A 26,283-nucleotide genomic window follows, 5' to 3' on the forward strand; every position below is an offset into this window, starting at 1 on the left:
CATACATAGAGAGCTGTATTTTTTCTAGACGCAATGCAGAAACCTTGTGTCATGTAATCATGTGTAATGTGAGCTAGAAACAACAGTTACTAAAACAATTGAAATCAGTGGATGGCTATTACAGCTCATTTAATTGCAAAAGCACCAGCGTTCACTGATTAATAGCTCTGACATGTAGCTTTAACCACGTTATTACTGATTTTAACAGAGAAATAGCATTTTATTCTTTAATTGTGTAGGCGTTACTAAATACATTTATTCAAGAATATACATATATAAAATTGTATTTTTAAAAAATGTTTGGTAAGAAAAAAAAATCCCACAACCCTTTTGCCTCTTCTTTGAAATAGGAAAAAGAATTTCTTGTACACAAAGGGCTTTTGTTTGGTTGAAAACAAAATCATGTCCAGTTCACTCAGGAGAGGTTTGTGCAATCTGTTAGATAAAAGCATTAAAAGCCTCTACTCCTCTCAAGGGATATTCTGTAGTCATGGAGAGATTTTCAACATGTGACAATAAATAACCGGAGCTTTGTCTCAAGTGTTTCTTGATTTGATTAAAATGGAAAGGAGGGAACCAGGAAGGAGATATAATATGAAATAGCCCAAGGCAAATGAAGCAGCAATTTGGCAAAAGACATGGATCTCAGCACAGTGCTTGAGCACCCCCTATGTGGCCGAGTGGACAAGAAGCTCAACCTCTTCAGGGGCAACCTATACAACATATACATATACGAGTGTAAAGCCATGTTCAGCATACTTAGCAACAAACAGCACACCTCCTCAAGGGGAAAGGGAAGGAGGGAGAGAGAAATCAAATCACTAGTGCAGAGACAGCGTCACCTCCAGAGGAGATGGAGGAAATAATCAGAGGAGGAGAGAGCAGGCCTAAAAATGCTGTGGGATCAGTTGAAAAAAAAGCTGGTCTGCATGCAACGGGCAGAGCATATTCATACGAGCAGGAAAAGAAAAGAGAAAAAAAATCCAGTTTCTTGAGAAACCTCTTCAGATATGCCCAGTAGCTACTGGAAAGCCTGTAGAAGTTTATTAATGCAGCGTGGAGGAACCAACATATACCTTCAGAGTGGCAAAGAGCTGTGGTGGTCCTCAGTCCCAAAGAACTGTACTCTCACAACATCAGTCAGTTCAGGAGCATTGCACTGCTAAACGTTGAAGGAAAGATCTTCTCAGTCAAGGCCAAGAGAATGACAACTTACCTCACAGACAACGGCTACATTGATACCAGATGCCAGAAAGCAGGAGTGCCGGGCTTCCTAGGATGCATTGAACACTTGTCAATGATGTGGGAGCAAATCCAGATCCAAGCAAGAAAAAAGTGACCTTCACGTGGTGTGGCTAGACCTTGCCAACGTCTATAGATCTGTCCCACACCAAGTCATTCACTTCATGATGGAGTTCATCCACGTCCCAGATTCCATTGGCCTCACAGCGGAGTTTTTAAACGCACTCCACAACTCTTACCACCTACAGTTTTTTGAACCACTGGACTCACTGTTAGAAGAGCTGGTGGCGAAGCGTCTCGTTGTAGAACCCGAGGACCTTGTCGTTCCATTCATTCAGGCATTTGCATCTCGTAAGTGTAACTGGGGTGAACCTCTGAACCTTCCAACCTTCTCTTTCTAGAAATAGTTTCCATATAAAATTATATACACTTACAGCATATGCCTTTATCTCCTCAATGCCTTTTTCACAGAAGGCATTGAGACATCATTGCACTAGCTCCCTATAACTGAGGCCTCATATAAACCTTTGCCACTTAACAGACTCTGGAAAATAGATATTAATACTTCCTCAGATCTGATTTGGCACACTATATGGTCAAATATATATATTTGTATTGGCACTATTCTTCATATGGTTTGGCAGTGTCCATAGATTTTGGGAAAATGTCTGAAGTATTATGTCTAATATTATTGAGAGAGCCATCCTTCACTCACAGTGCCTGCTATTACCCTGATGCCCCCCCTAGCGACAGGCTTGTCTGACACAGGGCAAACTCCAGCTGCTGATTCAGTCCATCACCCTGGGTTAAAGCAGAAGAAGTCTAGATTAGTCCTGGAGCTAAGAGAGTGAGGAAGTGAGGAATGCACATGTCCCTGTCCTAATAGGCCAGAAGTGGCAGGCAAACACAGAGGATGACAAGGCCGTTAGCAGACTGCAACATCAGGAGATCATCGGTAGGGTGCAAGTCAGACGAGCAGGGCTTGGCTAGGGAGAAACTCTACGCCTCTGGTCCAAGGCCACAAAAAAAGAACGGAAAGCCTTGGTTGTAGAAGAGGTGACAGGGGCAGAGCAGGAGCAATGCAAAATCAAGGCAGCGTTGCAAAGTCAACAGGGAAGACCACATGGCAGGGCACTCTCAACAGGTTGGTCTGCTTGGCTGACATATGGAGGATCCCACAAGCCAGATTTAGTTTCCTACTTAGGGTGACCTATGACACTCTGCCATGCCCCAGAAATCTCCATCAGTTGTTTGGCAAGTAGAAGAGTTGCCCCCTCTGCAACACCACCGGTGTTAGCCTACAACATATGCTGTCAGGGTGCAAGATGGTGTTGATGCAGGGGCACCACAGATGGCAGCACAACCATGTCATGAAGAAGCTGGCTGAAGTTTTGGAAACCTGCAGGCAAACCACAAACAACAACCAGCCTATAGCCGAAAAACACCTCATCCAGTTAATCAGGCCTGGATAGAGCAGGGGAAAAACACAGGCTTGTAAGGCCCTCCAAGACTCCTTCATACACAGCTGCATTTCCCTACTGAGATCACGACAGCACCACTCCGACTGGACATAGTGCTTTGGTCTGTTGTTGCCAAGACTACTCCACTCATTGAGCTCACCATCTCTTGGGAGGAGGGAATGCAGGCTGCCCACAAGCGTTGAGGACAAAATACTCAGACCTGGCTGCTGAGTGCAGGGAGGCAGGATGGACTACAATCATCTACCCCGTGGAAGTAGGCTGTCGGGGCCTCATCACCACATCAACATAGCAGCTGCTTCAGGAGGTAGGTGTAACTGGGGTGAACCTCCGAAGACCAACAAAAGTCCTCGCTGAGGAAGTGAAGAAGGGCAGCTTTTGGCTCCGGCTGAGAAGGACAGATAAGAATTGGGAGCAGCCAATAAGAAGGGGCAGCTGCACGGGTTGGCAGGGAGACATCCTTGTCACTGCTCCACCACCAGGAGATGTTCTGGGGTTGAAGGAGCGAGACATCAATGAACCGTGGTCCCCTGCAGCTGACCCCATGGCACTGTGGGAGGCGCGACAGGCAGGAATGTCTAGCCGGATAACACCCACCTGTACAATCTAATGTTCCTTCCCAGATTAACACAGAGTTGGCAGCGTGTTTTCATTGTGCCCGGGTTTCCAGTCATAGCCCTGTTATACAATACAATACAACAAAATACATACCTTATATACTGATTATGTTTATATTGCCATTGAGGACACAGAGGTCATGTAATCTTGTTGTTGTCTGGGAATATGTTTACGTTTTATGATTTAATGATACACAGTGTTTTTTAAAGGCAGATACCAATATTATTTTTACTCTGTTTTTATATTTCACTTTTTTAAGGTCGAGAAAAATGAAAAAATATACGCATATACAAATCATCCCCATCAGAAATTATTCCTGGCTGAGTAGAGAACACTTTTATTCTCTTCAAAATTATCTAGGGGTGGAGAGACTGCTTGTACTTACTGTACGAATATTTCTGCAAGGCAGGTGTGTGGATTTAATTTAAAATTCTCAAAAGCCAAGGACTCCATGTGATCTGAAGGTGTTTTTAGTATTTTTATACTCTGGTTGCTTCATTCATAGAACTTCATCACACTCAAAACAGTGGCTTTTGAAACCAGTAACATCATTACTTGCTGTGTTGTATTGCTGTAACTGAGCCATTGTTAATGATATCAACAAGTTCCAGATGCGCTTTTTTTTAATGACAAGTCACGATGTTTTTTTGCGAGAAGCATGTGAATCTACTTAAGTTAGGAGCAATAAAGAAAGTGAGATTGTTTTTGGCTTCTAAACAGGGGTCGGGGTGGGTGGGGGGTTAATCTGTTTTTTTATACCTTTATTTATTCAGGGAAGTTTCACTGAGAGGCAGCCTCTCTTTTACATGAACAGCTTGACCACACTCACACAGTTACACAAATTCACACCTTTTTTGTTTTTTTGTTTGCTTTATTTAATACTTCTAAAGCTTCACTTAACAAGCAATAAACCTTTTTCACAGCAGTCATTGTGATGTGTCACAGTGGGACAAGCACAGGTATTCACAATGACTCAGTTTTATTAAAATGTACCAGAAGTCATGACACTGAACCACCTGAGCTCTTTCTACTGTGATAATGATGTCTAAATGCCTACTGTGAAAAAGGCCTATTATGAAATTCTCTGTTGGATTTTTGGCATCATTGTGCCTGTGACAGAGTGTCATTATAGGTAATTTGATGGCACAGTTGTGAGGTACCAATTCAAATGATTAATATAAGGGTACAGCTTACTGAGGGACACTAAAATCCGTAGGCTACATATTGAGTATATTGAGTGCACAAATTTAGTAGAATCGAATTATTTATTGTCTGTATATGGAAAGGGAAGAACAGTCCACCCCCCATTTCCCTTGTTTTCCTCCAATGAACCCACTCCACTGCCACCTTCTAACCCCTGACATGATGAACACACACACTCCCAACCCCATCCCCCTGCTACACAAGAATCTCGTGACCATTATAGACATAAACCAACAGCGTTTAGACACAAAGGAATTAGATTATTATTTTAATTTCCTCCATCATCCATGACGATATCCACAGAAATAGCAGAGTATGCATAAAATATATGTATATATATGAAGCAACCAAAGAATATACATATAGTATAAATTTATAATATTCTAAACAAACAAGCAAGCAGGCAAATACATGAAAACATAACTGAAAAAGACAGTTAATCACAAACATTTATAATAAAACACTACAAATAGCTTTGACCAGCAAATAATATTTTTTGTTTTGGCATAATGTAATCGTGCTGCAGAAAGCTCCAACTATGCAATATCCCAGTAAGAAAAGAACCGTTCCCTCACTGACAGTGCATGTGGTAGTTTCCAGTGACAAGAATATGAAGAATATTGCCAATATAAATATATATATTTGACCATATAGCGTGCCAAATCAGATCTGAGGAAGTATTAATATCTCTCCTCCAGAGTCTGTTAAGTGGCAAAGGTTTATATGAGGCCTCAGTTATGGGGAGCTAGCGCAATGATGTCTAAATGCCTTCTGTGAAAAAGGCATTGAGGAGATAAAGGCATATGCTATAATTATATATAATTTTATATGGAAACTATTTCTGGAAAGAGAAGGTTGGAAGGGTCAGATGGAAAGATTTAGTAGGGTTTTTATACAGAAAACTGAAAACATATTTTATGATCACCATTTTTTTAAAGACTGCAATGTATTTAAAATATCTTTTTAAACGTATGAGATAGGAGTAGAAGTAATAGTTAAAAAAAAATATATATATGACTCCTGCGCACTTATTGTAAATGTATTAAATAACTAGGCTACATTTAGGTTGCTCGACAGAAACATATCTATTTAAGCTAACTAGTTCAGTTCCCGTTCAAAACGTGCCTGTTCTGAACTGGCTGATTGCTTTGCCTCTGACTGCTTCGTCAAGGCATAATTAATACTGTTGATGTGAGGTATGAATGAGTATTTGCACCAACAACATGAAAGAAACTATCATTCTATTATACACAGATGTTAAGAACTGTAATAGTGAATCTTTTCTCATTTCAAGTATAATGAGGGCTGCATTTAAAAATAAAATACAGAACAGAGAGCTTTTTAAAAAGTGTGCATCTAAAATAAAAACCTAAAGTAAATTGGATCGATCATAGTGGGCTCTGAGATTGTTTATTTTCTGTGTCTTCAGTTTGGATCATTTGGGTGGGTATGTTTGCTCAAAAGATTTGTGCTTATATGAGACATACTGGTTTTTGAACTGCCTGTGAGAAGTAGCCTCAGAGTCTGTCCATCATTGATTAAAAGCTCTGTTTTTGCTGTTTACTTTTCTATTTTTAGAGCACACCATAAGAAAAGATTTTTCTCAAGCCGAGCTGATACTAAAAGGTGACGTGAAAACACTGCAGACCACTGACTGGTCATTTATCTCATTCACAGGCTTTCTGTTTCAGAGAAAGCTTTCCATCACTCTCTCTCTCTCTCAGCTGCAGTGCTTGAAACAGCATTCACACATAAGGAAAAACACTGATCTGTCCTGTTATTCTCTGTATTTACTGTTGCATTTGTTGGATGTAATGAATGAATGAAAAGGAGAAATGCAGAGGAGGAAAATGAAACAGAAACCAAGAGTGTCTGTCTCCACAGTAAATCATCTGTTGAGTGTTTGATGGTTGTTTATTTGTGCTTTAGAATGTAACTGCCGAGAAACAATCAGAAAAGAACATTTTATTTCTGTCACTCACAGGCTTTGTCTCAGAGAAAGCTTTCCACCGCTGTCTCTCCTAACCAGCCTGTCCCTCTGTCGCTCATCCTGCTCTCAGCTCGCTCGCCCTCTCTCTCTCTTACTCTCTTGTCTTTTTTAAAATGAGTCAGGAAGCCTAACTTTTAACGTTATCAAACTTAGAGAGATGTCCCCCCCTCCTCTCTCTCATGGCAGGATTGTACAATTCAGATCATGACATGCAGTCGCGGAGCCCAGAAGCCCCGCCCCACTGCTGCAGAGCGGAGTGGCTCGCTGATCGCTGATTGCTTGTCTATTCAAAGTTTATTAATATTGAACATGTCACATGTTCAAATTGAACTAAATTTGACTACACTTTCTTGGGTCCCCAGCAATACATCCACCAAGTGTGAAGTAGATTTGGATGAACGGTTCAACACATATGCGAAGGACATACATACATACATACATACAGACATACAGACAAACAGACAGAGAGTTCTTGCTTTATATTTAAGCTAATGCATTCACCATAAGTGGATGAGGAGTTATTGTTTTTTTAAATAAGTGTATTGGTGTATGTTTTTTGAGTTGTGGAGGATCTGTATACTGTACCAGAAAATTGTCAATAAAGTTCAATAAAAAATGTCAGTAAATATACTAAATCAAATTTTAAATAAAAGAAACTACACCATAATGCATTTTTGAAAATGTGTTTATTTTTTACAATTTACATTCAATTGATTTGAATGGTTTAACTTGCTGTTTTCATGTGTGCACTCAGTTTTATCTTTTCACTCACAGCTCATCAGTGACTTTTGTCGTCTCTGGGACTCCATACCTCCTGTAACGGAGAAGCAGTCGCTTGAACACCTTTCCTCCTGCGAGATGCATTAATCCTTTTGTATCAGATCACACCATGGCTGGCCCGTGTGTTGAGTAACCATGGTGATACACCCACCTGCATAAAAGTCAGTTTCCGTGCACACATCTTCCACTGTGTGAAACTGTAGTACGGATTTTTGCCGGCAGCAGCAACATCAGAAACAGCAACAACCAATGCCTCTGAACTCATCTGATGACAACCGGACCAGCTCTGTGTTCACCTCCAAACTGACCCCTGCTGCTGACATATGTGTGGGACTGGCTATACTCTCTGTCGGTATGTACATGGCTTTATCTGCTCTCTGTTCATGTGCGTAAAATATATGAATTTAAAGACTGTCATTGACAAGTGTGGCCACGTATAGCTTAACAAATGTTTTTCTTGTTCACTAGCAAATACATTCACTCTGGTTGTAAAAGACTATTTAAAACACATATTGAAGCATCCAAAATTATTCTTTTAATTCATTCTTTTATTTTTTTTTTCTACTTTTATTGAAATACCTGAAACAAACGGATTTGCCTTGGAATTAGTGGAAATAAGCACATAATACTACTTTTTGTAAATAAGAAAAGTAGGATTTAGACTCAATACACGTTAAACTAGAAAGCAGCTCCCGTATAATTCAAATTAAGGCAGCACAATCTACTAAACTGATTAAATGATGATGGAAAAAATCGTTAGTTGCAGCCCTAAATGAAAGTATTGATTTGTGAGCCGTGTTTGGAGCTGGAAGATACAGACAGGCAGCGGAGGCTGGAAAGTATCGACACACCGACTTATGCATCGTTCATTTTGTTTTTGTTTTTTTATAGGATTTGATGAAAACAAGAAAATATAGATCACCAGCCTCATCCTTTAACTGTCCCTTCCTTTCTCCCAAATATTGAAAATACCATTAAAAGTCACAAGTGCAAATCAGTCACAGTCCAGTCAGTCTTTGATCCAGTCAGCTTGCAGTCAAACCTGCAGAGCAGACTTTGAGCATCCTTTCTGAAACTTTACAGCGATCATTGAGGAAATGTAGAGTTGGAAGTGTGAAGATTGAATCTAATTTAAATTCCATTTTCCAAACATTAAAATTTGCCCCCTGAACGAAAGGCTGGAAAATAACACAACATAACTGACAACACTGCATGAAAACCAGAATTATCAATAACAGCAGTGGCTTGTGTTGTCATGGAAATTCAAGATCATGGCACATTTTTAGTTTAGTGTAATTTATTTGACACAGTGAAAGGACGACAGGTCAGATAAACATGGAAGATGTCAAGGATAACACAAATAAGTCCAAAACCTATTTTCACTGTTGTCCTTGAAGTAAAGAAAGTATTGATGCAGGACTTCAGGTGGCTTGGTGACATCGTGCTACCATCAAATCTATACAACAAATCCAATATGCATCATCATATTATCACATTCACAAGAATGTTCCCTTAGTTCTGAGATTTTCAATTGAGTGAATTGCCAATAATTGCAGATAACCCGGTTTATCTAACAGTTTTCCATATTCAGCCTCCCCCCACAGCAAGTGGTCCATTCATATACCGAGAAAATCAGTGTATCTATTTACTGATAAGGCATTCAGAGACATGGTGAGGAGATATGAAGGAGAAGGATTGGGCAGCGAGTTCTATAGATCTTTTCTTGGTATTTCTACACTATGACTGTTGTGACATGAGAGAAAGATGCACTTACCTTCACATTATACTAAAAAAACAGAAAACAAAGCAAAACTTATTTAATTACACTAGCATAACAACAAATGCATCTAAATGAAACTTAAAGATCCCCTCCAGAAATGTCTGATAGGGGTTTTTCCACTTCCAAATCTATTAATCCAAATCCAGAATCTATGAATATGCAAATATTTTTACTTTCAAGAGTTTAACTGCTGGACTCAAGATGTCTCCTACTTCACTGAAAAGTCGATTCCTAGTGTTTGTGCTCTGGAGGCTTCAGGTTTCCACTTTCCACAAGTTGAATACTGGACCACGAGTGGCTCCAAACTAGTTGTGATGTCACAAATCCTGCTCGTAGATACACATGTTAAACTCAGATTTTCAGTGAGCAAGTCTCCACTTTCAGCAGATGAATGTGAAAACTATATTATTATATTGCAAAAACACACAGGCTCTGTTGTTTTTGAAATTCTAATTAAAAAACATTCATTAGACAGTATGTCAGAATTCCCAAACTTTATTCAGGCATCTCTCATCCAAAGATGTGTAAACAGTGTTACACTTTCAATTGTCTCAAAAAAACATCTTTAATATAAACAAAATGCAATTCATACATAAAGTCTGATGCAGTGTCGTTCTACATCACCGAATGTCCCAAATTTTCCTTTTTTTCTTGTCTTACTCAACTGAGAGTAACAACAATGAACCAGTTATGTGAGCTGTCTGCTCTTGACCCATCTGTGGACTGTTACAACAGTGTTGTGCAAGTACTTGCAACAGTTAACCTCGGAGATACAAGGCTTGCATGTTTTTCAATGTCATTCAGAGTATTCACAGGTATCCTCTAAGAGAAGGGTCAGCTGACATGGCAGCGCTGTGCTTCAGTGATGCCTTTGTTAGACACAGTACCAACTTGTTGTCCATCCAAAAGCCTGGTAAATTCAGCACCATGATAACACAGCCAGATAATAATAATAATGATATGGCTGAAGAAATATTTCATGATTGATATTCACCTTTATATAATGTATCTCGAACAAAACGTCCAACTTTTTGAGTTGGAGGCTTTGGCGTCCTATGAAGGAGGTAAACTATCTCTTAAATCGACACCTTGCCAAAGATCTTAGAGCTCATCCACCAAGAGGTCCAAAAAGACATTTATACTAATTAAAATGTATTTATATAGATATAAAATAGCATTTTTCAATGGCTGGAACAAATCCACACTGAGCATTAAAGCGAAATTGTTTGGCTCTGCTAAAGAAAGATCTAAATTCAGATACAGATAGTCCTAACACACTTCATACCTTTCACATTTCTATACAAACCCCGGGCTTTTAACAAGTGCCACCAAGGACAGCTACACACTTTTATAACAGCAAGAGTACAGTGGATAGACATACTTGTTGACCTTTTTCAGTAAGATTAACATTTATTTCTTCCTTCCTCTTTGGGACTTAGCTGGAGAATTCTGCAATGGATTTTAACAGATCCACATAAAATATTTAATTTCTTGCCAACTTGACTAGGACTTTATCAGTGGTCACTTCCTCTTCCTGCATCACATTGTAGCCAACATGTTGCTTCTCCAGTATTCCCACTTCCTGATCTCCATCCCCCTCATTCTGATAAGTGAAATGTAACCACACTTTAGCAAAGCTTGTGATGTGTTAATTAAATGCAACTTATTTAATTTACACTGGTGGACGAGTTATTCAGGTCATTTACTTAAAGGGGCCATACTATGCATATTTCCAGGTCTATATTTACATTCTGGGGCTCCATTGGAACTCCTTATTTATCTTATACTGGCCCTTTATGCACCTCAATATTAATATTCATCAATATAATGTTGCAACCAATGTCAGCTGATCTTGAAACCACAACTTGACATTTATTTGCAAACATAATTTTAATAAAATTGAATGTATCTAATGAAGTCGGCCGCCACTTTCACAGAAGAAGCTGTGCAGTCTGGCCATCTCATCTACAGAAAACTGAATTTAGCATATGTATACCCAATACACATTGTATGAATGCTGTAATTATCATTTGAATGGACCGATTACTCAGGATAGAACATAAAACAGGCATTACTCAAGACAACAACAGAACTGCTGGGGTAGAGGATGATTTTTCATATGAATTGCATTAGTTGTCAGGGTTAGCAATTGCAATGTATGGCCAGATTATTCAGGGTTTGATTGCCTCATTGTGCTGAGAGACAAGTCTAGGGAGAAGACACTGACAGGCTAGTCATTGGCTCTGTTTGATAATTTGACCATTTTCTCCTCGCATTCCTCTTTCCTGGTTCTATGCATTCAGCAAGGAAGTCAAGGGGAGTTTATTAGCCTTGCCTGCTCACCTGGAAGAATCAGAAATATGTCACTGCAATCTTTATTGATTCATTCTTCAATCTGCATTCTCATCCCTTGCCAACCTAACTACCTCTTTGCTGATTGCTGTGTTCTATAAGTGCCTCGCCGATAAAGATAAAGACGTTATCTGTCATCCATCATGCATCATTAAATATGAAGACTTGCTTTCTCTAAGTACCACAGACGTATATATTTCTCCACATAGGTTAAGGTACAAATTTTTACCATATTTGGGATTTTGTTCAACGCCAGAATATTTGATCACAGTGATGTTTTCTAGATTAAAATTATGTTTTTTTTTGGGCTGAAACTGATGCAGGCTTTATTCAAAGCTGTGTTATATAAATCATGTAAGTATGTATAATCTCTGTTACATTGTTTTGCAAGGAAGCATATTGGTAGCAGTAACCATGGGAACCTCCACGCCTGTGGAAATTACATTGAGAATAAAGAAAAATGACCTTTTGTCAGGAAATCCTGGCTTACAATTGCTGCTTAGATTTAACTGGGGGGATATTTTAACACTGATTGACTCAGGAAGCTGTGTGTGTGTGTGTGTGTGTGTGTGTGTGTGTGTGTGTGTAGTGATTTAGGTGTTGGGGGTGAGGGGTGTGAGCACCAGCAGTCGTCATTAAGGGACATGGTAGCTGTGATATCTCACATTCCTGAATATAGTTCGTTACCATGGAGGTTTACTGCAATTAAATACTGTTCTTTGAATAGCAGCCCTGTTTGTGGCCAGAGGTGTCAGACACTTTACAGTCACAGTAGAGGTTTTGTGTCTTGATCCAAGACAAACTGAAAGGGATTTATACATAAAAAAATATCCATAACTAAAGTGGATTTTCTATCTTTGCAAAATCGAATGTCAAAGTTGAATGAAGATAATTGAATAATGTTTCAAAAAGAAAACGTAAGTTGTGGCATGTTAAAGGAGCTTTATTTAAATTAAATGTAATGTGTGAGTGGTTGCTCATAGTGACAAACCCAAAGAGAATTATCACCCAACTCTGCGTTGTGTTTTAGACTCTCTCTTCTTGTTGTTTTGGTCTTACAGCCCACACCTGTTCTGGTTCACTCTCACCACTAGTAGAGCATCGTATCCAGATGCAGACAGACAACGTTAGCTAGCTAGACTAGCTGGAGAACATAGTGGAGTGTTTAGCAGCTAAGGAGACACATTTTGGAGTTGATGAAGATTAAACAGATTAAAAGGAGAGTAAATATTGGACTTACAGTACCAGTCAAAAGTTTGGACACACTTTCTCCAAACTTTTGACTGGTACTATACATCGACAGGTGGCCAAAACCCCGCCTCAGTATGAATGCTAATGTTGCATCTGGATGTATAAATAGGCAAGTATTTGCCAACATATTCACAATATCAATATGTTGATTTTATGTTTACAGCTTGTTGCACTGCCTCCAAGTGGCCAAAAAAATCAGATAATGCAGGTTTTAAAGGACTAGTGTGTAAGATTTAGGGAGATCTATTAGCAGAAATTGAATATAATATTCATAAGTATGTTTTAATTAGAGTATAATCACCTGAAAGTAAGAATTGTTATATTTTCATTAGTTTAGAATGAGCTCTTTATATCTACATAGGGAGCAGGTCCTCTTCCACAGAGCCCGCAATGTTGCACCGCCATATTTCTACAGTAGCCCAGGATGGACAAACCAAACACTGGCTCTAGGGAGGGACTTTTGTGTTTTTTGAGAGTTTCGCGGCCACCGTATGTTCCCCTATATGCTTGGAAGGAGAGGTTGAGGGCAGGGGAGGGAGTTGGTTGCAATCTGCAACCTCACCGCTAGATGCCACTAAATTCTACACACCTTTCAGACCCTGATTAGTGCTAATCAGTAGTTTTATAGTAACAATGGATCAAGTGACTGTGTATAATGTGAAAGAGGTCACTCATAGTGACAAACTCAGAGAGAATATAACCTGACTCGCAAACTCTCAGTTTTAGCATCTTTCAACTTGTTTTGGTTTTCAGGCAACAACTTTACTGTTCTGGTTCATTCTCACTTTGTCATCAACAAAGTTGGCAATTAACCAGTGAACACAGTGGAGCATTCAGCAATTAAAGAGTTAGTTATTTCCTTCAAGAGTTGGTAGAGTCCGAAACAGAGCTAAAAGAAAATGGAATATTGGACTTAGATTGATCAGGTGGACAGAAACACAACTTCAAATGAATGCTAATGTTAATACAAATGTGTAAATAAGCAACTGTTTGCTGACACATTCATACATTCACACAGAGACACAACTATATCAACTTTAAATGTTTTGTTTACAGGTTGTTTCGCTATGCTCAAATGGTCAATAGAAAATATTGATTGTACATTTTCAATATCAATTTATGCAGCTTTAAGTTAGAAAAAAAAGAGTTATTGTTTTTCTTCGGTCTTCTGTCTAGTTCTGCTCTCTGTTCTGGGCAATGGGCTGGTTCTGGTGATCTGTTACCGCAGGAGGAAGAAGATGGTGGACACTGAGCTGCTGTGTGTCAACCTGGCCGTGGTGGACTTCCTGGGCTGCATCTGCTTCTACCCGCTCTCCATTCTGTCGTCCTTCCACCACGCATGGCTGGGAGAAAACATCACCTGTGTTTACTACGGCCTCGGCTGCTACATCTTCGGCCTGTGTGGCATGTTCACCATCACCGCCATCAGCATCATCCGCTACCTGAAGACATGCTACAGCTTGGTTTATGGTAGGACCTGTTCACTGGCTGGGGGCAGTTCAAGGACTTTGCTTGAAGTGATGGAGATGAAAGGATAGGGCAGAGAAATGGCTTTCATTTTTAAGGACAGCTGAATCTTGTTTTATTGTTAGTAATACAGCAAATAATCCTCATCAAAGGCTATCCATAAAGGCTCTAAATCATGCTCAGTACAGTATGTTTTATGGGTAGATGAAACAGTAAGGCAGTGAGTTTTGCATAACCTCCTAGAATGGACGTGGTCCAAATGAACCCAAACTACCTCAAAATTTCACAATATGTCTTTATGGCCTGGGTTGGTTTTGTCACAATGGACATTCTAACATTTTTATATGCAGATTTTCACCCTTTTTTCTTAATTTTTCTTCCTTTTATTGAGATGAGATGTCAGAAATGACATCAGAGTGCATTGTTGCTTTATGCTGCAGTAACGATTTTTAGAATTGTTTGTACAAAAGACGTCACAAAAATCTGTAATTGTTGCGTGGTGTGTCTACATGTGCACAGGTGGCCTCATTAAGGATGTTTTTAGCGCATGCACGTTTAATAGAGCAAAATGTTTACAGTTCTGATTAGACTGCAATGTTTAGTCAATCAATAAGTTGATCTATTTTACTCACTTTTTAAACAAAAATGCCAACAATATGCTGGTTTCTCAAATGTGACAATTTAACACTTTTCTTTTTCATACGTGATGACAAACTGAATATCTTTGGGTTTTGGACTGGTGGCCAAAACAAGACACCTGAAAATGTCTCTAACAGGCATTTTCACTATTTTTCAGACATTTTAAAGACAAAACAATTCATTGATTAATTGAGAAAATGATTGTCAGATTAATCGATAATCAAAATAATCGTTAGTTGCAGCCCCAGTACTGATGATGCATCACTTTTTTTCACCAAGAAATTAAGAACTCTTTGTCTGGTTTTGTTTTTCCCTCATCATATACTGCAGCTTTTCATATAACAGACTTTTGGGGGGAAATTATTTACCTTAAAACCAACAAACAGCTATGAAATTGTTCAGAATATCAGGATCATTATTAAGAACATGCAGTACAGACAAAGATGAAAGCAGAATGAATGCTTTATAGAAGTTTTTCAAAGGAATAGTTCAACATTTTGAGAAGTACACTTATTCGATTTTCTTGCTGAGAGTTAGATGAGAAGATCTGTACCGCTCTCAAACATTAGAGTGTTATCGATCTTCTCATCTAATTCTCCTTAAGAAAGTGAATCAGTGTATTTCCCAATATGTCGAGCCATTCATGTATTCTTCCTGCTGCATTAAATCAACTGAGACTCAGGACTAACACTGTCAGATCACTAACATGTTTTTTCTTTTTGTTCCTTCTTACAGCTGTGTGGCTGGAAGGAGCCAACATCCGCTTAGCGTGCTGTGCCATCTGGCTCGTGGCTGCGGTGTGGTCCAGCTTCCCTCTGTTCGGCTGGGGCGAGTACGTCCCTGAGCCCTACGGACTTTCCTGCACCATCGCCTGGAGGGGTTATCACACCTCAGCGAAGGACGCCTTCTACGTCATCTGTTCCTTCGTCTGCTTCACACTGGTTCCTGTCTTGCTTATTGTGGTGTCCCAGTGTCAGATCCTCTACAAGGTGTCCCGCTTCTCCTACTCACTGTGTGCAAGAGGCATCCGCAACAACCTGCGCCACACCGAGAAACGACTCTCCATGGTGAGCTCAGTGGTGAGAGAAAAGTCAGATATTTGTAGTGTCCTGCAAATAATCCTTACAGTGTGTTAGCGAGAGATGTGGACCCCACAGACAAAACTAAAGACTTGAGACTTGACATGGACTTCACTCCCCAAAGACTTGACTTGAGACCTGAGAGCAAAAACTTTCATGTCTAAGGTTTTGAATCCTGTTTAGGGCTGCAACTAACGAGTATTTTCATTATCGATTAATCTGTTGATTATTTTCTCGATTAATTGATTCATTGTTTGGTCTATAAACTGTCAGAAAATGGTGAAAAATGTCAATCTCTGTTTACCAAAGCCCAAGATGACGTCCTCAAATGTCTTGTTTTGTCCCAAACAGTCCACAACCCAAAGATATTCAATTTATTGTCATAGAGAAACCAAGAAATATTCATGTTTGACAAGCTGGAACCAGAGAATTTGGACATAACTTTCTGAAAAAATGACTCTGAACAATGAATCAATTATCAAAATAGTTGGTGATTAATTTAATAGTTGACAACTAATATTTGAAGCTCTAATCCTGTTTAAGACTTTTGACTTGACATGGCGTTGGACTTGCCCTGAAGGACTTCAGTCTTGGTTGGAGACTTGTTTTGACAAGACTTTAGACTTAATTTGGACTCAAAAGACTTCAAACAGCCTTGCTGTCAGTGCATATCATATCTCTTAAAAAAGTTTTTTGGGTTTCAAAACCTTAATGTCAAGTCAAAAGTCTTTTGTGTCTTAGTTGTTGCACACGTTGCTCTTGGGTGTAAGTTCTTAAATCTGAACACACAGACTCCAGAGTGACTTACTCTTTCTAGTGATAGCAGTACTGTAGCACTGATTTCACAAACAATTAAGTGGACCACTTTTTTCACTCAGTCGATTAGTTGTGTTGACATTACAGTGTAAGATGCAGTGTCTTAAACTTTAATGTCGGCTCAGTAACTCAACTTGTTGACAAAATCATGATTTTCATTATAACTCTGCCTAGAAATCAGAAAAAAACACTCATAACCTCAGACTTATGCTAATCATGTTTAGACATTTTCTTCAGTACCAATAGTAATTCCTGGGACACTCTCCTCTATCCCTTCATATAGTTGTGATGTGTTGAAAACCTGAACATGCAGACAAAAAATTCAAATAATTTCACACTTGTTTTGAAATGTCATTTGATATTTTGATGATGGTTATGTGAAAGATATGTGGTTTTGCTGGATCAACAGAAAGTATTTAATACCGTGGAATATAGGATTTTACTTTAATGAATTTATGAAATTCTTTTGCACTGATTAAAGACACTCACAGCTGTTTTACAAGAGGTAGCTCAACAAATTATATATTGTTTTGGTTTTCAACTTTGACGATAAAAATACATCTTCATCCTGCTGGAATAATCTTCCCTCAAGTTTAAATTTCATCACATCAGAGCACATCTCCAAAGTGAGAAGATGGTTTCTAGGTAACTATATATAAGCCTGATTACATTCTGAAAAGCTATTGTTGTGCAGAATCATTATGCATTTTTGATCATCAAATAAATTCAATCAGTCAATCAGTGGTTGAGGAGAGCACTGTCATACACAATTAATTCATACTCATCATGCATTTATCATTTTTGCCCACTCATTACCCATCTGTAGCTCCACTGATTCTGTATTCACTGTGTTAGGTGACTCAAGTCAGTTTCGAGGAAAAGGCACTTTGCATTTTTCTATTTGATTGTATGATTCAATCTGTACAACGACAACCTCTGAGCAATATGAAGCTCTTGTGGCTCACAGCTTGTTTATCAGAGAGTGATTGGGTGGTAATCTGTCACTCCTCTGGGTTTAACATTTTGATATAGGACAATTCATAACTAATGAGTTTGTAGGCTCTGTAAGATTAGTGAGGCATGAAGGACTTTGGTCTTTGCCATAACTAAACCTCTCTGGCATTTCTGTCAAATGAATTTCTTTTTTTTTTGTGACCAACTTTTTTATTGCTTGTTTCTCCCCATGTGGGGTACAGGATACACAACACAAAAGGACTTGTTATGCAAAGAATATACACTCAATATGAAAACTCAGTCAGGTATCAACATCTCTGTCCAGGGTCTTTACATTACCAAAACAACTCGACAGACAAAAGCAGCGTGTACCATCCCACCCCCTTATTCCCTATACCACTTAGCTGTGAAGAGAAAAAGAAAAGAAAAAACAAACTGAGAACTCCCCCAGAAACAAACAAACAAACAAACAAACAAACAAAAAAGAAACCCCCAAAAGAAAACAAAACCATAAACTATAGCTGCCAAGCTGCCATTTAATCGATTTGTACACACATATTTAAATATACTGTAAACAGCATGTCTACTATCTATCTTGAAATCCACTGGCCAGTCTCCCAGATGGAAAAACAATGTGTTAAAGGAACTGTACCCTCCTCCTCTCCTTTGCCCTCCAATTTCTTCAACTGAGTTCATGAGCAGCCTTCATCAATGCTTGGATAACTTCAGATGATAATACTTTGCAAAATAACAGTTTCCAGTGAAATGTGCTAAGTTTTTGGGGAGGTGACCATCTCATGACCAGGTTCTTTTTTGCTGCTGTTAATCCGGCAAACAAAACCCTACTTTGTGCCGGTAGGGTTATGATTAGTAACTGATAGTAACTGATTCCATAACTGAGCTATACATATCTTGCATCGAGCCTCACATGATTCCCATCCCATGTCACCCACTAAGCCAACTTTAGTGCATATTTGCACACGCCCAGGAAATATCTTTTAGCACTGTTTTGCACTAATTCACACATAGAGACCCTGGCAGTATAATCAAGCACAGGACACAAACAAGCTTGAAACAGTTTAGAGTATGTTTGGAAACACGTATCCTACTCCTGGCGATAATAAAACTATGTCGTCTGCATACAGAAGAGTACTTATCATTTCCCTTCCACACATTAGCCACAATTTAAAGATTTAATTTCTTTGGCCAAATCATATGTATAAATTGCAAACAATGTGGGGGACAAAGCATCACATTGTTTCACCCCTGGTGAGGTTGGGAACCAGTTTCTATCGACTTGCTGTATAGAGCCTTTAAAGCTCTGTAGAGTTGTCCATTCACTCCATACTCAATAAGTCTAAAAATCCCTATTGATCATATCAAAAGCCTTCTGAAAGTCAATAAAGCATGCATATGATTAGGGCTGTTGCAGTGAAGGAGTTCCCTCTATTTTCAGCTTTATACATAGACTGCCATATTCTTTTAATTCCTTATTCCAATAAGGTTTCTTAATAAATAACTTCCTTTTAGGATTACGGTTGTCTCCTTCTTTATTGTCAACTTCTATTTCTTCTTTTATCAATTTGAAAAAGCTACCAAAAGCTACCTATCTAGATCTTCTGGTTCTCTAAAACAGAATTATAAATCAAATCACTCTCCTGAAGAGCTGCATAATAAAGAGCATCAGTCTTTATTAAAAAAATAACAACAATAAAGAATAATCTGGAATTTTACCTCTTTCTCCAATTAGATGCATACAGTTTGCAAATTTAATTAATTGGTTTGGAGCTAATACTTCAAAGGAGTCACAAGTTTGTAAGCAGTCATATAGTTCCAGTATATAGTCAAGCACAGCTTTACCCTTCACAGATACAGATGTATAATTATGATTCAAAGAGCATATCCTTCCATTAACAATACATAACTTTGATTCTTTTAAAAATTAAATCATTGATCCCCAATGCTTACAGATCCATCCAAGGAGGCTCTAGGGGTCATCTCATCCACTTCTTTTAATCATCAGAAGCACCTGCTGTTGAAATCTCCACAGACAAAAATTGCCTCAACTCCTGAACATATGTAAAATTTGACTTAAAATATGATTAAAGAAAAACGTGGCATCCTCTCCCCATACTGATTTTTGAGGTTGCAGGTAGCAGCTGAAAACAACAAACGTATATCCGTATATCCTAATTAGTCATGTGACTCAGATGTATTTTATCACACCTGTGAGTACTCAGCAGTTGTACTGAGTGAACCTGAAGAAGCTACAGGCAAAACGCGTTGTTCGCTCTAATAAAGTCACAGTAAAGTCACTACAGTGTGCGGTGGTTAATTTTGATTTTCAACGTATATCCTGATTTGAAATGTAGAAATTTCAAAGCTAGAATATCATCCACCTGTTTGTCTATAAAATCACATCTGTATAGATCCAAGAGATCATTCTTAACACAAAAGCCAAACCCATTAACATGTTTTATAACCAAACCATATATTGTATAACCTCCCAGGTCGATTACTTAATCATCAGACAGATGCTTCTCATTCAGTGAAATTATGTCCAGTTTCAAAGTATGCAGAGTAACAGATCTTAACTTACAGTTTCCTACAGTCCATCCATTAACATTCAAGTGTGTTAAGTAATAGACTCTTGAACATGATGATCTGCTAGAGAAACAGTTCATCTTCTGTGATCTGAAGCACAGCGCGGATGATCCTCATCCTGCTTCACAGTGTGCTCATTCATTTAGACGAGATTAGAGTTTGTTGGGGCCTGATGAGGCACCAGCTAGGACTGTTCAGAGCATACCTCTGGAAGTCGCTTTGCATGTTAACTGAATTTCTTGACCTGAGTATAGAGGAGGCATTTCTCCATACTTGTATTTTCAAGTGTTAGTAACTAAAGTTTTCCTTTATACTTACAAACTCTTGAGGTTGAAGGTCATTTCCTGCTGTTATATTGTAATAGACCCTCTTTCCAAACAAGAAATGTGACAATGTGTGCATAAGAGACTTTTCAGGCTCATATTTGTAGTTATTTGAATGTGCCTGTTAAAGCCCGACTGATTCTAGATTTTTGAGGCAGACACCAATATTCATATTTTAGGATGATAATTATATACAATTCTTTTTCAGTACATTCTTTTTTTAAACATATAAATATATGATAAAGATCCCTTACTAATTACAAAAGTAGAGAATTGTCACCAATTATCGTCACCATTTAAACAAAGAAATGTGACTCATCTTCACTGGTTACGTGTGTCTGTTGGTTACGAGAGAGTGTGTCCACCAGAGAGTGATTTTGTTTTCCTGTTATATTTTTAGAAGCCTGCAGAGGTGAAATTATCTAGTAATTCTCATGGTAACAAAATAAATATTAGAGTAACACAGGAAAAAAATAAATGTCACGATCACACTTTTGTACAGCAATGACTGTACCCGTATTTCTGCTTGAGGCGTTAATGCATCAGAAGTGTTAGTAGTCACAATGCTTCCTGCTTTACAGCTGAAAATAAGCATACTTACGTCATTTTCAACTGTATGTTTAAATTTGTTAAACATGTTTAAACACATGATCAATGCTGTCTTTTTTTGGAAATGATTATTCACATGAGTGTAAGAGATTATTTGCTAGAAGAACTTTAAGCTGCTTGACCACATGATTATTGCTTTTGTTTTTCTAAAGTGGATAGTCTCCCAGGAAACATATGCTGTGTGTGACTCCACCCCTCTGTTACTAAGAAAAATGATTCATTCCTCTCATCAAGTTTCTGTTTTACAGGGCTGAATTATATCCAGTGTAGTAAGTAATCTTTTATGACTTCCTCCTCTAGATGTTTTTCTGCATCAGCCTGGGCTTTGTGATTGCCTGGGCCCCGTACGCTGTTGTGTCCTTCCTCTTCATTTTCCATAACGAGAACTGGTACATGGCTCCTGAGGGCTTTGTTTTCCCGGCTCTATTTGCCAAAAGCTCCCATGTCTACAACCCGTTCATCTACTTCTACTTCAACAAGACTTTCCAGCGGGAGCTGTGCTGCCTTCTTCTTTCTTTATGGCCAAAGCTGGGGGGGAATCGAGTAGGTGTCCACATCGCTACGGGCCACCAAGCCGCGTATCCCATCCACATCCAGCTCCAGGAAAGAGGCTGCATCCAAAAGACCTTTGGTTTGTCTCAGGACAGAACTCACAGGAAGAGCAAGAGCAAAGGCAAAGGCACGCACACCAGCAGCAACCGCGTCCACAGCAGGCCGGTGTACACCTGCTGGGGGTCTTCGCCCAAGAACGATCCCATCATCTTGGACAATAAACCTGCGAGAGACTCCCTGCCTGTCTCCATATGAACGTGGTTAACAGTGTTCATGGAGGGAGAGGCAATTCATGATTTTAAGGCAGTGTAGCTAAACTGTGGACAGCCATCAACCAAAAATTCTGGTCCTGAGTCGATTCATTGGAGACTCAGAAATGAATCAGGGTCTATGTTGCTGATTTTGTAAATTAATGAGTTTCTATCTGGATGCATCTCTGGGAGATTGAGCAGCAAACTCCAGCTCCCAGCATGCATCCTGTTAAATCCTTTGATCATTTATACTGTTCATGAGTAACAAGCAGTAGCTGAATAGGAAAGCCTTTCCTTTGTTATCATAACACTGCAAAACTCAAAGTTCAGTGTTACTGAATAATACACATGCAAACACAGTTGTGCATCATTTTACACACTGCTGACATGAAAACTAAGAGGGCTGATTGTAATTATCTGTTACATGATCTGTGTTACATGATGTGTTTGTTATATGCAGACTTAGGGGGATATTTACTAAGCTTGTTGCAAATTACCATCAGGAGCACATTTTGCATCACTGCACTTTTGCAGGTTAGCAGGGTAATTAGTTAGACAAGTGTATGAGCCCAGGCACAGGTCATCTCAATTTGCATGAAGTGCTGCTAAATAAGACCTGATGTCGGGTTGTTTTGACGTGTTTACGCATGTCTGGAAAGGAGTGGAGCGTGAAACTAAAGTTTTCTGGTCCTGAACTTGGAATATTGGTTGAAGAAAAGACACTTTTGGGACTCCAAGTGTCCATCATCCTGCAAGATGAAGACTGTATTAAATAGCCTGTTATTATCAGCTCAACAAAAAGATGAGTGATTGAATGCTTTTTGGTAAAACTTTTAAATGCCTTTGATGATCACTTCTATAAACTGATAAAAAAAAAGAAAAGTCAGTCTACTGTGCGGTTCACACTGGAGCTGCTATGAGCCATTAAATGTCAGAAAAAATAAGCAGGAGGAAAATATGGGAAGTAGAAAAGTAAAGTTGTGTGAAAAAGCACAGGCTGTAACATTACTGCTCTCCTGTCTTGTTTTGTGGTGCTGAGCAGAGAGCTCCACTAAAAATAACTATAATGCATCTCTGAATTTGCTCTCGCTGTTTCTCCCTGCTACAGTCTCTCTCTGTGTTTTTCGGCTAAAACTGTTGTGCAGATTTTACACCTGCTTTTCTCAGATGTTAAATTTAAGATGCAATGTTCATCTGCTGAAGTTGGTCAGTCTACGGTGACTAATCAGCTGTTATTTGTGCTTTTCCTTCTCCTATATTTTGCTTCTCTGGCTCTGAGTATGTGCTGCGTGAAATGAAACAAGCAAAATTTTCAGCTGTGCCACTTTTCTTCCATTTTACAGATGCGAAACCTAAGTGAGGTCCTTTATTAGGCTTAAATAACACAACAGAAAAACACATTGTAACACTCCCATCAGCTGTACTTTGTGTTTAGTGCTTAGCAAATATTGACATGCTAACGCACTAAACTCGCAAACGTTATACCTGCTAAATGACAACATTTAGCGTTGTCATTGTGAGCATGTTAGCATGATCAACGTACCACTGTGCCAAAGTGCAGCCTCACAGAGGAAGCACGGCTTTAATCTTGTTCCTGCTATGAACAAGTCAAAATGTCTGCCTAGAGAGAGGCCTATTTTGTAATATTTTAGCCAGGTTTGTGTATTATTTGTGCAGTTTTTCACATATTTGCATTAAATGTTTGGGTTATTAACAAGAATTAATATTATTAAAGTGTTAATAAATTAATAAAGAGTACAGTATGATTACTGATATCAATTATTAATTCATTCATTTCTAAATTTCTACTTTTGAAGGATGAAATGTTTTTGGGTTTTTTTTGCTTTAACACACTCTAGTAGTTCTGACATTGAAACAGTTTAGTCTGTTAAAATGTGGCAGCATCACATGTAGCACAAACCTGTAATCATCATGTATACGAGGATTTATGTTGCTGCTTTGTTGCTCTTTGTTGCTATAATTTCAGCCTGCAGTTACCTTTTCACAGCCCAGCAGTAGATCAACCTTGAGACTGTCATTTGCCCACTCTGCCCTGACTACTTAACACAAAGAAACAGGAACTCAGTAATACGCTTTCTAAACAAATCCAGCTGAAAGCTGTTATGCCATTAACTTCACTGCAGTTACGCTTGTTCAGTGTGGGTATTTACATGTTTGTGAACTGTTTGCACTGCTTGAACTCTTCAATTGTATAGTGTTTGTAATATTTGTACACTTTACGGTTGTTTTGTTGCTCCAGTCCTACTTGTAATATTGCAAATGTGGACATATACAGTAATATTCTGTCTGACGTCTTACCCATATTTGTATGATATTTGAATGTTTCTTCATACTTGTAATGTTTATTTTTTTTCATGAAAATTTGCTGATTTTAGGGGCCACCCTGGAGTCTATTCTGTGATGATGTGGCCAAAGACAATTGTCCTGTCAGTTAGTTCATGAATTGTCTAGCATTTATTTATTTATTTAACCACTAATTCTACAAACTGATGTATCCTCAACTAAATCAGAGAGCTGTGATTTAGTTGTGCTGTGAATTTATCCTTTTAGTGATTTTTTTCCTCTCCTCTGTGTTCTAATGAAGCAACCCGAAAAAGTTTATTTTTCTAACACTCACAGATGTCTCTTGTGACATTGAAATGATGTTAAAATGTGTTTCTATAATGTACAGAAATTGAAAATGTAAAACAAAAGATCTATGATAATGACACTGAGGTATCATATGCATCAGTTTTAACTGAGAATAACTGAGAATAACTGTTAAATGGATATCTTATGATTCATTCTCAACATTTAATATGCTTAAATATTCTCATATTTGTATTCAGTACACAGTCTCATTCTCTGATGATTCAACAGCTGAATAAATGGAAAGAAATAAAATTCCCACGCAGCACTGAATCAGCTTTATCTAATTTCTTAAAGTGCTTTAACAGCTTCATGCATGTTAATGATTTGTCTGCTGCTCTCACTTTTTATAGAGCTCATTGTATCATGGCATCAATTAGAAATTTCCAGTGTTTATGAGTATGGAAGGAAAAAGTGACTACAGCTGGGTCAGTGCAGGACTGTATTATCTGAGTAGTGATAAACTCTACTCTTAAAAAAAATGTAAGTCAGATATTATTAATATTTTCAGTTCAGCCTGTTGATCTGGAATTTGTAGTATGGAAGCAAATAAAGGCCATAATCATTAAACGTGTATCAGTGCATAATTGTGAAATGTAATAACTACTGAATACTTGGTGTTGAATTGTATGACACTGAACACCATTTATCTGAATTTATTTCATTTGAATTCCCATATTTGAATTGAGAGAAGGTAATTTCAGGTTTCAGCCATTTCAAAAAACTTTTTTTGGAGGGCTCTCAAAATTAGGTTTTTGAAATTGCACATAAGTTACCCACTGGAAATTTCAGAAAAATTCAGAGAGATGGTAAAATATCAATGCTATGACTTCAGGGATATTTAAATCTCAATATTAAGAATTAAGTTTTGGTTGCTTGTAAAATGAAACTCCTTATGGCCTTCCGTTGCTTCCATACACCAGGAGCTTCATCTAACAGGTCCCCAGAGGATTTCCAGAGGATGTTACAGTTGCATCCACAAATCATCCATAAATGAGAGTCACATGCACTCTCTCACACAGGCAAAACCAATGAACTGAATTGAAAAAAAACATGTCAAAGAGGGTGACATTTCAATTTCAGGGGACCAAACTACCAGATTAAAGTCTTGGTTATAGATACTGTGTTAGACTGTTCTGTGAAAGGTCTTTACAGATGAGCGGTGAGATGCTTAACCAGGCTTTTGTGTTTGTGCCACTGATTATGTAACCTCTACAGACATAGGCTGCATTGATGAGCATGCTTAATTGCATTTCCCTGTATGAACACATCACATTGTCTAATCAGGAATTTTGCCATGTTGAAATATACTCAACAAAGTCGTTGAAGCGTGTGGTCTGGTCACTGTGTTCAAGCATTCAATGTTGTAAGGAGAAGCTACGTCTGTGCATGGGAAAGCTTCACAAAGAGGCATAGCAATATGCGGCAGCTTAATTAATTTCCACTGTCAATCAAAACACATATCAATATAAAATGAAGAATGTCTCAAAATAATATCTATTAAAGAAGACATTTGTGAAATAGCATAAATTGCAGTAGTAATAATAATTGTAGCTCATCGCTGAAATTCCACCAAGATCAAACCAGTCATGAAAACAGAGACCTACTCAGAATTGGCTCCATGCTGAGCTTTTGACAACTGGATG

The 26,283-nt window shown here is 38.4% G+C and overlaps 1 protein-coding gene across 2 annotated transcripts; it reads left to right on the forward strand.

Annotated features, from left to right (window-relative positions):
- Positions 1-7,281: 7,281 nt before the first annotated feature.
- On the forward strand, positions 7,282-25,139 carry opn8c (opsin 8, group member c). Of its 2 annotated transcripts, none has more exons than XM_042390809.1 (4): positions 7,282-7,663; positions 13,871-14,164; positions 15,536-15,879; positions 21,486-25,139. In XM_042390809.1, exons 1-4 carry the CDS (start codon positions 7,561-7,563, stop codon positions 21,990-21,992), a joined length of 1,248 nt encoding a protein of 415 aa, XP_042246743.1. In that variant the 5' UTR covers positions 7,282-7,560; the 3' UTR covers positions 21,993-25,139. The 2 variants fall into 2 exon arrangements, with proteins under 2 accessions (XP_042246743.1, XP_042246744.1); XM_042390810.1 differs by having other exon boundaries at positions 15,536-15,867.
- The last annotated feature ends 1,144 nt before the right edge of the window (positions 25,140-26,283 follow it).

This window comes from Thunnus maccoyii, chromosome 17 (assembly GCF_910596095.1).
Source record: "Thunnus maccoyii chromosome 17, fThuMac1.1, whole genome shotgun sequence".
Taxonomy (NCBI): domain Eukaryota; kingdom Metazoa; phylum Chordata; class Actinopteri; order Scombriformes; family Scombridae; genus Thunnus; species Thunnus maccoyii.

Coding starts and splice junctions, on each gene's coding strand:
- opn8c (XM_042390809.1), top strand. CDS start 7,561: ATGCCTCTGAACTCATCTGATGACAACCGGACCAGCTCTGTGTTCACC. Junction 7,664..13,870: donor ACTGGCTATACTCTCTGTCG/GTATGTACATGG, acceptor TCTTCTGTCTAG/TTCTGCTCTCTGTTCTGGGC. Junction 14,165..15,535: donor ATGCTACAGCTTGGTTTATG/GTAGGACCTGTT, acceptor TCCTTCTTACAG/CTGTGTGGCTGGAAGGAGCC.